The following is a 12,270-nucleotide window of genomic DNA, read 5'->3' on the forward strand; positions in this document are numbered from 1 at the left end:
TTATTGTCTGTCTTTCCCCTACTAGAATATAGGCTGCAGGAGTACATAATATCCACAACACCTGGAACATAGCAGCTATTTAATATTTGTTGAATGAATACATGAAGGAATGCATTAGTGCATTTTACGATATTTTACGTAATATTTTACGTAAAATATTTACGTATTTTACGATATTTTACGTAATATTTTACGTAATATTTTACGATATTTAATTTTAATTAATTTTATGATTTTTAATTTAATTTTACGATATTTTACATATTTTAATTAATTTTACGATATTTAATTTTAATTTAATTTTACGATATTTTACGTAATATTTTACGTAAAATATTTACGTATTTTACGATATTTTACGTAATATTTTACGTAATATTTTACGATATTTAATTTTAACATGCTTTGTGATCATTATTACTAATTTATGGACAATATTTCCTATAAAATGACTGCATATAATAAATGCTTTCAAAGTTTGATTAGATGCTTCTTACATATAATTTAGGCTAACCGACATAAACAATTCCCAGCACCTTTTCTTCACGTTGTCAAGCAACATGAAAACTGAACAAGTTTCTTTGGACAAGGGCAAAATGACATCTCTTTGATTTTATAAACGAAACAAATCCCCCCTTTTTAATGCAGAGTTGTAAGGGTCATAATGAATGACCTGCTAATGACCAAATCCTACAAACACTCCTCAGTAGTTATCTTTCCTGACTTCTCTGGGTTATTTGATACTATTGAGCACCCCTTTCCTCAAAAAATTTCTTAGTGGTTTGATTTATTATGGCTTACTAAATAGGTGGGAGACTCATTCTTCAGTAAAATCAAATCTATTTCGTTAAATCTATATTCTATTAAATTAACAAAACTTGTGATTTAAAAATAAAATGTAAAGTGTTAGCGTTTGACTATACGGAGAATATGTGCTCCCTGTAAGACATAAATCAGAAAAATCAAATCTCACCACTAGAGAAAAGCAATTTAAAAGCTCAATGTGTATTCTATTTTTAAAGAATTTTACTTTAAAATGTTATATTTATTCCTTTTGAAATATATGCACACACATCTATATTTTAATGTAGCAAATCTCATGTAGGAACGTGCCAAATTTGTTCAACCCACAAATCATGGTTATATACTTAGATTGTTTCTACTTTTTCTAGTTAAATATAGCTGAATTAACACACTTTTTTGCAAATTACCCACTATATCCTCAAGAATAACTCTTAAAACTGGAATTGCTGGGTTGCAACATCTGTAAAAACTAAGAATACTCTCAATATTTATTGCTTATCTATGTTTCTCTTTACTTATTGCTTTAGTTTTGGATATTACTTTTCTAGAATCTTCAGAACAGTAGAGTGAACAGACATGCTGGCCTTATTTCTGATTTTAGGAGAACTCCCTCCTGATACCTATTTTAACCAGATTTCTCAAACTTGAACAAATAGTAAGCATAATGAACACACAACTAGGGAAGTGAACATTTTTCTAAACAGAAATTGCAAACTATTGACCTCTGATGAATTTAGCATACCATTTGGATTTGTTTGCCAAAAATCTCTTATTTTTAAATTGAGCTAATAACTTAAATTTAGAAATTTTCACATTTAAAATTAAGAAATTTTCATTTCTTGGAAAACCAAAAGATCAGGCAATAGTCAGTCTGCATCCTTGGTAGGCAAAAACGGCTGGAACTGAATAGTCACTTGCCCTCTAGATAAGGACATGAACATTCTAGCTGACCATGGTCCCCACAGCTCACTGAATATATGCATATATGCTTGTACTAAAATTATTCCATTCATATATATATCCTGCCTGATCCACAGAGGCATTGGAGTTTTGGTCCCTATTCCAAAATAGGGGTTTTAAAGACTCCATAGAATTCTATTATATCATAATCATATACCATAATTTTTTTAACAAATGACCTATTTTTAAACATTTAAGGTAATTTTTCATTACTTCCATTTTAAACATATTCTAATGTATAACACTGATTACTTATTGAAGCTCTATTCTGAAACTATTTTGAAAGTTTTAGGTAAGCACTTCTAAATATCCTAAATGTAAATTAGTGGATGAAGGACCTTGATCAGTTTAGATAGATACCCACCCATCACTGGTCCAGTTGACTATACATTGTTCAAACACTGCTGCAAGGGCATTTGGGAGGGAACTCTTAGGAGAGTTCAATGAAAGGAATGAAGACAACCAAAACAGATTCTACCATGTGCAATTGAACAGGTTTCTGTGTGATCATTGGTCACTTGAATTTCTACTTTTTAGAATTGTCAGTTTATATTCTTTGCCCATTTTCCTAATGATGAGTTCATTTACTTCTCACTAACTTGAAAGTGCTGTTTATTTATTAAAGATATTATCCCTTTTCCACATATACTACAAATTATCCACTGGTTGTCATGTAAAGTTTCATTTTGTTTACAGTACTAATATTACAACTACTACTATTATTCTGTAGGATTCTTGTGAGGATTAAATAAGTTTTACATGTGGATAACTTGACACAATGTTTGGAACAAAAAAATTGCTAAATAAACAATAGCTGTTATTTTTTGCTTTTATGCCTAGAAGGGCCTTCTACCTCCAATATTTTTAAGAATTTAGATTATCTTCCCATCATTTTATTGTTTTGTGTTTTATATTCAGTCTTAAATTCATGTCCAATTATTTTGGTATATGCTCTGAAGGAAAGATTTCACCTAATTTTATTTGGTGTCCAAACTACCCCAACACTATCTAGAGAATAATTATCCCTGCTCCACTAATTTGGAATTCCACCACCTTAACATTATAATCCATTAAGTATATCTGAGTCTGTTTGAGAGCACTTTATTATATTCCATTTTTTGACAAATACTACCCTGTTGTAAAACAATAAGTAATTCTCTAAGTATTCTTTGTGATCTCATACAGTGAGTTTTCTCTCATTTTTCTTCTTATTCTTTGTTGACTAATTTTACCAAATTATTTTTCCACATTAGCTTCACTTTATAAAATTATCTTTCCCTCACCCCCAAATATACCTAAGAAATTTTTTTACATAAGTTCTATTCTGAAGATTTTATGTCTTTATGATATTGTCTTTTTTTTTTTTGTAACTGATGGAATTTAATGTACTCATGACACAAACACAGACAGGGTTGAAGGGGGTGGTGTCCAAGCACGGATGTGGATGACCTGTGCGCCCCACCCTCTGAGGCCAGGGGTCCTTCCTGGACCCCACCTCCCCGGGGGGACAAACACTGATGTGGCTGAGTGACAGCATCGTGTGGCACAGGCTGGCCCTCAGAAGGCGCCTCTGTTGAAGCCTATGCGTCCAGGCCAAGGAGCCTCCAAGGAACAGCCATCAGCTGCAGCCTCCGATCAAAGTGCCAGGTTCTGGCCCGATGTGGGAAGGCGACCCAGCGTCAGCCTCGCTGGGGAGGAGGGCGAGGAACGGGGAGGTCCTGTCCTCGCTAAGTGCTGCCTGAGCGCTTCAGGATGAGGGGCAGGAGGCGTGGACAGTGAAGTTCACGTAAACACAACGGACCAAGACAAAAATCCAGGAACACTCAATACACCTACAACGTTCAACAGAATGGCAACAAAACGGTGGCCCTGCCAGCCCGGCCAGACAGTGGTCTGGCGAGCGTTTCCCAATCTTTTCGTGACTAGGAGCTAAACAGCACAGAAGGCTGTATTTGATCTCTGGAGGGAAAGATTTCTTTCCTTCCCTTCAAACTGACTCGGGGGCAAAGAGACGAGACTTCTTGAAGATAAGCCTCTTCTGGGAAAAGGGATTTGGGGGATGAGAGTGGCGACGGCACAGCAGGTGCGCCTGGAGGAGGAGGGGCCCCTGGGTGGAGCCGGGAGGGTGGCTGGTGTCCAGGGGAGCCCTTCCTTCCGGCAGGCTTGGCAGGTGCTTCCTCCCGGTGCTTCCACCAGGAGCCCCAGTGCCGGGCCGGGAGCGTTGGCCACCGTGGCCCCTCACTGGGTCCGGAGCTGGTAATCTCCGTTCTGAGTGATGTAACGAACCCACGGTAGGGCCTGGTAGCCGCTCTTCTCGATGATCTTCAGGTAGCGCACCTGGATGCCGGAGGTAGTGAAGTAGGGGATCTCAAACTTGACACTGATCGGAGGCTTGCCCTCCTTGTCCTCCGCCTCCACGCTGGGCAGGCCGAAGTGGGCCCGCATCAGGTACTCCTTGCCGCCCGGGAAGGACTTGATGGACCACACAATCTCACTGTTCTCGGGGACCCACTTGACGCTCCCCACTGTCGTCTTGAACTTGGGTGAGTCGGCATCGTTGGGCACAGGGATGTGTATCTCCACGTTGTTGGCTGTTGACCGCCGCTTGAACTGGCTCTTGGCCTTGATCATGTACTCGATGCGGCTGTGGGAATGCTTTTCAATCACAGACTCGATCCAGATCAAGGGCTTGACATGGGTGTTGAGGCGGTAGGACATGAGCTCAAACTCGCCATCGGGTGGGATGAAGGAGATGGTGCGGTCGTTCTCAAAGCGAGAGAGCCGCACACACTGGTGGAACTTCACGTCCTGCAGCTCCACGGACTTGCTTTTGCCACGGCCCGTGTTGTCGAAGAGAACCTTGTCGTTGAGGCCCAGGCGCAGCTCAGGCATGCCCGACAGGAAGACCCGCATCTTGATGGAGCCCACAATCTCACTGCGTAGGACGTTACCGTTGGCACTGACCAGGAGATTGACGGACTCAATGACGTCCAAGAACACCTCGTTCTTCCGGTACTTGATGCCCTCAGAGCGCCAGGACACTGCGTTGGTGACGGTGGCTGGGGGCCGTGGGGCCCCTGTTTCCAACTTGTGGCCTTCCTGAGTTATGTACCTGTGGGCCCGGGCTCACAGTTAAGCAGCTCAGGCACAGACATTCTTCAAAACAGCCCCTCCCTGTAGCAGGCGCCAGGAAAGGCAGGCTCTGGTTTCACCTGAGGCTGTTTAACACAAGAATATCTTACGATTTCCAAAGCCTCCAACAAACTCTTCAGTTACAGTGAGCGCAGAGTGGTCACTTTTAGGGAGCCAAGGAGACAGCGTTGGTGAGGAAAACAAGAAGTGGGCATGAAGTGCTCCCCTGCTGGGGATGCAGAAGGGACCAATCTCCTAGGGGTGTAACCTGGTGACCCTGATTCCACTTGGGGAACAACAGATGTGAGATGTGCTGAAGTTCATGTGGCTTCTCTGAGTGTCCCTCTGCTCCCCTGTAAAATGGGAAGACAGCACCCCTGATTGTGAATGGAGTGAAAAAAGTGCTTGCACAGGGCCTGGTTCACAGGAAGTGCTTAATCCACGGTGACTGTTACTTGATGGGCAGGATTCCAAAGGAGGGAGATTTTTCATCATAGCTTCATTTATGACAATAAAAACAAAGGCAGGTGACTCCCTAATAACAAGCCATTTAGCACACTTCTGTGGATGGAAATGAAGACCTCACAACAGGAAAAATGCTCATGCTACGCACGGATGCTGCGTGGGAAAAGGACCCACAACTGTCCCAGTGACTTAGTAAACTTCTGGTGCGGCTGGAGACAGGGCAGGGGGACCAACAACATGAACATACGTTTGCTTCCTCCACCTCCAAACTCCTGCAGGATCTTGCTGTCTGTGGTCTGGGGGTAGCCGAAGTCCATGAGCTCATCCAACAGCTCGTAGATGATGACGAAGTTGTCACGGATACTCTCCTCTTCCAGCTCCTTGAAATATTCCGAAAATACCTGCACCACCTTGTAGAGGAAGGAGAACACCAGTGACACGCACGCGTTCTTCTTAGAGGTGGCGACCAGATACAGGTTGTTGTGCTTGATCCACATGAAGCGGACTCCCCCATGGGCCAGGATAGGTGACAGCATCCCCTCCTCCTCTTTCTCCATCAGGATGGGCATGAAGTGCTCCACCTCCGACATGTCCACGTCACCGCGGTAGTTCCGGCAGATGAGCACCTTGCCCTTCAGGTCCAGCACGTAGACGGCACTGGCGGACATGGTGGCTGCGGAAAGCCTCGGCACTGGCCGAGGGCGGCGGCGACAGCGGGGACTGCCAGGCGGTGAGCCAGGCCGGGTACGCCCCGCGACGGTTCGTTTCCACTTCCGGTCCCATGATATTGTCTTTTCATCCAAAAACATTTATTGACATTTTTTTCTTTTTATATGTCTGTGATTGCAATTTCCTCCAAGGAAAAACAGTCTTTCCTTACTTTCTACCCTCCAAATCTCACCTGAGTGCTTCCCATTTGCATTTTCTAATGCAGACCCATGTGGAAAAGGTGTTCAGGGATTTGTAGTTCCTGACTTCTTGGCAACATGCAAAAGTGACCTAAGAAGGGAGTTGGGGTAGCTGCCAAGTTGTTTTTAGATAATTCAGCACATGAGGCACCTTCCTATGATTAATGATTTAGAGGATTAACTCAAATATTTTCTTGAGCATGAATTTTGGTCACTCTTGGTTTGATACAGATATCATTATTACGTTACAAAAGCTTCATTCTAATCTTTACTTCCAAGTTTGCTAAAACATTTTTTTTTACCAGAAATAAATGTTGAATTGTACCAAATGTCTCCCTTCTTGAAACTCTCTCCTCCTGTGGTTACAATGACTCCACTCTCTCCTTTTTCCTTCCTATTTCTTAATCCATTCTTTCTCAGTACCTTTTTTTTGCTCTTCATTCTTCATTTTCCTTTTTGCTATCTGTGTTAGCAAGGATTCCACGCTTGGTTTGCTTTTTATGTATTTGCTCACCATTATTATAGTTTCTGTATCCCCAGCCCAGGTTTACTGAATTCTAAACATATTTCCAACTCTTTATTAAGCTTCTCTTCAAACTCTGTCACAGAATGAAGACCTTATTTTTTTGCTACAAATCACTTACTCTTTGTTTATTTCCTGGCTTTGCTAACACCAAGAATTCACCTTTTTCGTAGCTCAGTTAAGGACAAAACCACCTACCCAATGGCTGGAAACATCAGCATAACTTTCATTCTCTTCTGTATCCATAAATCACAATTTTACGTTACAAATGTAGTCTAAATATGCTTTCCCTACTATATGTTCAAAATCTCATTGTCTCTGCTTAGGGTTTATTGCAGCAATCTCCTAAGAGCTCTGTCTTCTCTCCACATCACTCTCACCCACCCAATATGTAACTCATACCATGGTTATCTTTCACACATGCAAAAGAGATCCTGTGTTTTCCTTATTCAAAAACTTTCTTGACTTGCTATCAGTATCAGGATAAAATTCAAGCTTATTAACTACATATAAAAGGCCTGAAGAATTTGAATCCTTCCATAATTGACAATAGCTCTCCCTGGTCTATAGCCATTTCTGCACACTGACTCACAATCTATTTCACATTTCAATAATGTGCCTCTCCCTTTTTTCTCCATATGGAAACTTCTTATTGCTCCTTCAAGACTGTGTTAAAAGTCAACTCCTCTCTGAAGTCTTTCTGAGTCTCTAGGTATAGTCTTTCCCAAATTTCTTTTTCCACTTACCTAATTTTACTATAATCATTTCTTTACATGTTTGACTTCTTCATTAGACTATGCGTTCTAAGGCCATTAGAAGTCTAATGCTTCTCTATGCCTCTAGGACATGGCAAAATTTAAGGGCTCGATAAGCGTTTGACAACTAAATATACCTGATATACGTATGCCTTAAAGATCTGTAACCTATTTCAAACATTAAGTTTACTTAACAAAATGTATAGAAGGAACATTGATTAAGGATTGATAAAAGACTGCAATTTTTCTAAGGGCTATCACCTGTGGCCACATGACTTCAGCCACGTGATGGAATAATTAAATTGGAATTGAAATGTCCAAATAAGTTATACAGTCTTTTTCCATCGCTAACCTCCCTGAACTTGAGTTTTCATCTATGTAATAAACATAATATTCTTCCTATTCGTCAGAATTGTTCTGGTAATTAAGTGAGGCTGTGTGTAGGAACGCTCCTTTAAATTTGGAAAAGATGTGTAGATGCAAAATGTTTTTATTATCCATACTGAGTCATATAAGTAAATCTTTTATTTAAAAAAAATTCTTAAGTCAAAGTTTTTATATAAAAAAATTATTGGCCCTCATCTGTTGGTACTCCCTCAGTTCACAGCCTAATAAATAAGAAATAATCACATATTCACATGAGATATGGAAAGAACGTATCCTCAGTTTCAGTTTAATCAAATCATATTTAATTAGAAACAGAATATCTGTATTCTAGACCCTTTCCAGATAACATAACAAACTCCCTAATGCCAGATCCTTGAAAAAATTTTTAAGAAATAATTTATTTACTATTGGTCTGGGATATATGGCCAATGTAATAAAACACTAGACACACATGAGGTGTAAATATTAAAATAAAGGATAAATGTTTATCATTATCTGAAATTAATGTATTTTTATCCTAGAAAGGCAAGAAAATCTGCTCAAAATCTATTACAATCAGTAACAGACTCAACAAAATGGCTGAATGTAACATAAATACCTTGAAAAAAATGCAAGTATATTTATCAGCAATGACAACAGATAATATATGGGAAAGGACTCATTTTATACTTTAAGCCAAACGGTTAGCATACACTTGGTCCATACCAAAAGGTCCTTGATATTCGGTCCTATACAAAACAACCATAAGAAATTTGGTCCCTAAGACAATTCGTCCACACCAAAAGGTCCTTGATATTTGCAGGACCATTTGGTCCTGCCCAGAACATCCATGAAGACATTTGGCCCACACCATAAGGTCCTTGATATTTGGTCCTGTCTAAAACCATTTGGCATGGACAAAATATGCTCATGGACATCTTAGAAAGAACCAAATTTCAAGGACCTTTTGGTGTGGACCACATGTCTTTTGGACCAAATGTCTTATAGACGTTTTGAACAGGACCAAACGGGCTATGGGAAACCAAGTGTATAAAATAGTTAGAAATAGGCCTACTTAGTGAGAGAAACAAAAAAATTCTACAAAACTTTTAAGAAGGGAAATATGCAGTGTTCCTAAATGGAGTACTGAATAAAAGAGGCGACTTTTTTAAATAAACAAAATTATAACAGTCTATTCTAAACAAAATCTCAATATTCAGGGAATGGGAAGAGGCTGAACTTGACAAAATAACTCTAAAATTCTTCTGAAAGAATATTAAACAAGACTAACCATGAATCTTTTATTTTAAAAAGAGATTTGATGAATTTTCTTTAGCAGGTTTAAAACATAAAAGTACAATTAATAGAGTAAACTGGTACTTCTATAAGAACAGACTAACCTTAGTTGAGAACAGTGGAAAAAGTGTCACACAGATAACTGCTTGAATAATACATTCTCTCAGGAACAAGACAAGGTTGTCCACTCTTACCACTATTATTCAACATAGTTTTGGAAATTTTAGCCAGATCAATCAGAGAAGAAAAAGAAATAAAAGGAATCCAAATCAGAAAAGAAGTAAAGCTGTCACTGTTTGCAGATGACATGATACTATACACAGAGAATCCCAAAGATGCTACCAGAAAACTACTAGAGCTAATCAATGAATTTGGTAAAGTACCAGGATACAAAATTAATGCACAGAAATCTCTTGCATTCCTATACACTAATGATGAAAAATCTGAAAGAGAAATCAAGGAAACACTCCCATTTACCACTGCAACAAAAAGAATAAAATACCTAGGTATAAACCTGCCTAAGGAGACAAAAGACCTGTATGCAGAAAACTATAAGACATTGATGAAAGAAATTAAAGAAGATGCAAACAGATGGAAAGATATACCATGATCTCGGATTGGAAGAATCAACAGTGTGAAAATGACTATACTACCCAAAGCAATCTACAGATTCAATGCAATCCCTATCAAACTACCAATGGCATTTTTCACAAAACTAGAACAAAAAATTTCACAATTTGTATGGAAACACAAAAGACCCCGAATAGCCAAAGCAATCTTGAGGAAGAAAAACGGAGCTGGAGGAATCAGGCTCCTGGACTTCATACTATTACTACAAAGCTACAGTAATCAAGATAATATGGTACTGGCACAAAAACAGAAATATAGGTCAATGGAACAGGATAGAAAGGCCAGAGATAAACCCATGCACATATGGTCACCTTATTTTTGATAAAGGAGGCAAGAATATACAATGGAGAAAAGACAGCCTCTTCAATAAGTGTTGATGGGAAAACTGGACAGCTACATGTAAAAGAATGAAATTAGCACACTCCCTAACATCATACACAAAAAAAAACTCAAAATGGATTAAAGACCTAAATGTAAGGCCAGACACTATCGAACTCTAAGAGGAAAACATAGGCAGAACATTCTATGACATAAATCACAGCAAGACCCTTTCTGACCCACCTCCAAGAGAAATGGAAATAAAAACAAAAATAAACAAATGGGACCTAATGAAACTTAAAAGCTTTTGCACAGCAAAGGAAAACATAAACAAGACCAAAAGACAACCCTCAGAATGGGAGAAAATATTTGCAAATGAAGCAACTGACAAAAGATTAATCTCCAAAATTCCCAAGCAGCTCTTGCAGCTCAATATTAAAAAACCAAACAACCCAATCCAAAAGTGGGCAGAAGACCTAAAGAGACATTTCTCCAAAGGAGATATACAGATTGCCAACAAACACATGAAAGGATGCTCAACGTTACTAATCATTAGAAGAATGCAAATCAAACTACAATGGAGTATCACCTAATACCAGTCAGAATGGCCATCATCAAAAAATCTACAAACAATAAATGCCGAAGCGGGTGTGGAGAAAAGGGACCCCTCTTGCACTGTTGGTGGGAACGTAAATTGATACAGCCACTATGGAGAACAGTATGAAGGTTCCTTAAAAAACTAAAAATAGAACTACCATACGACCCAGCAATCGCTCTACTGGGCATATACCCCAAGAAAACCATAATTCAAAAAGAGTCATGTACCAAAATGTTCATTGCAGCTCTATTTACAATAGCCAGGACATGGAAGCCACCTAAGTGTCCATCAGCAGATGAATGGATAAAGATGTGGCACATATATACAACGGAATATTACTCAGCCATAAAAGGAAATGAAACTGAGTTATTTGTAGTGAGGTGGATGGACCTAGAGTCTGTCATACAGAGTGAAGTAAGTCAGAAAGAGAAAAACAAATACCATATGCTAACACATATATATGGAATCTAAAAAAAAAAAAAAAAAAGGTTCTGAAGAACCTAGGAGCAGGACAGGAATAAAGACACAGACATAGAGAATGGACTTGAGGACATTGGGAGGGGGAAGGGTAAGCTGGGACGAACTGAGAGAGTGGCATGGACTTATATATACTATCAAATGTAAAATAGATAGCTAGTGGGAAGCAGCCACATAGCACAGGGAGGTCAGCTCAGTGCTTTGTGATCACCTAGAGTGGTGGGATAGAGAGGATGGGAAGGAGACGCAAGAGGGAGGAGATATGGGGATATATGTATATGTATAGCTGATTCACTTTGTTATAAAGCAGAAACTAACACACCATTATAAAGCAATTATACTCCAATAAAGACGTTAAAAATAATAATCATAATAGTAATACATTCTCTCTGAAACTTCATCAATTTCCTCATGCTACTTTCTCTCACCTTCTTCTGTGTTGTTCCATTATTTTGTACTTGGCTGGCTCACATAATATTATCAATATCCAATCAGTTTTACCACAAAAAAAGGTAAATTTATGTATCTATTGCATCCCTTCATGCTTGGGTATTGCAATTTGTGTTTTACATGTCTGTGTCACACTGTGCTTTCCTTAAAGTCAGAAAACTTTAAAAACTTTATCCATGTATCTCTATCACCTAGGCAGTGCCTAGCCCATTGTAAGAGCATAAAAAACATTTAATTAAGTAAATACTTTTTAAAATATTTTTTTAAACTGTGTGACTTTAGCATGTAAGCACACCATTTCTTAATACAAACAAGCCTTTCCTAGAAATCAAGATTGCCACTGACCCAAATCTGTCTTCAGTATGTTCACTATAGATTAAATATCCTATAAAAATATGATGACAGTGAGAAATCAGGGAAACCAAACCAGTAAGAAAGATCAGAAATAGAAACTAGGCTTTTCATCTATAACCAGTCTAGCAATATCAATGTTTAGAAACCAGAGCCATTCACATGTATTTCATATGACAAATATTTTATCTGTAAACTTCAGGGTTTCAATTAAAATATAGGTTTACTGTTAAAGAA

The 12,270-nt window shown here is 38.8% G+C and overlaps 1 protein-coding gene across 1 annotated transcript; it reads right to left on the minus strand.

Annotated features, from left to right (window-relative positions):
- Window positions 1–3,267: 3,267 nt before the first annotated feature.
- LOC309959300 (AP-1 complex subunit mu-1-like) lies at window positions 3,268–6,130 on the minus strand. Its single transcript, XM_082835522.1, has 2 exons — window positions 5,632–6,130; window positions 3,268–4,876 (listed from the first exon to the last, which is right to left on the minus strand). The coding sequence occupies exons 1-2, from the start codon at window positions 6,027–6,029 to the stop codon at window positions 4,003–4,005; spliced, it is 1,272 nt and encodes a 423-aa protein (XP_082691648.1). The 5' UTR covers window positions 6,030–6,130; the 3' UTR covers window positions 3,268–4,002.
- Window positions 6,131–12,270: the final 6,140 nt, after the last annotated feature.

Source organism: Leucopleurus acutus (assembly GCF_964270905.1).
Source record: "Leucopleurus acutus genome assembly, chromosome: 3".
Lineage (NCBI taxonomy): Eukaryota > Metazoa > Chordata > Mammalia > Artiodactyla > Delphinidae > Leucopleurus > Leucopleurus acutus.

What these genes read in the sequence shown, in the direction of transcription:
- LOC309959300 (XM_082835522.1), bottom strand. Translation starts at nt 6,029, where the DNA reads ATGTCCGCCAGTGCCGTCTACGTGCTGGACCTGAAGGGCAAGGTGCTC. An exon ending in GACAGCAAGATCCTGCAGGA is followed by an intron (nt 4,877 to 5,631) that starts GTTTGGAGGTGG and finishes CCGGGCCCACAG; the next exon opens with GTACATAACTCAGGAAGGCC.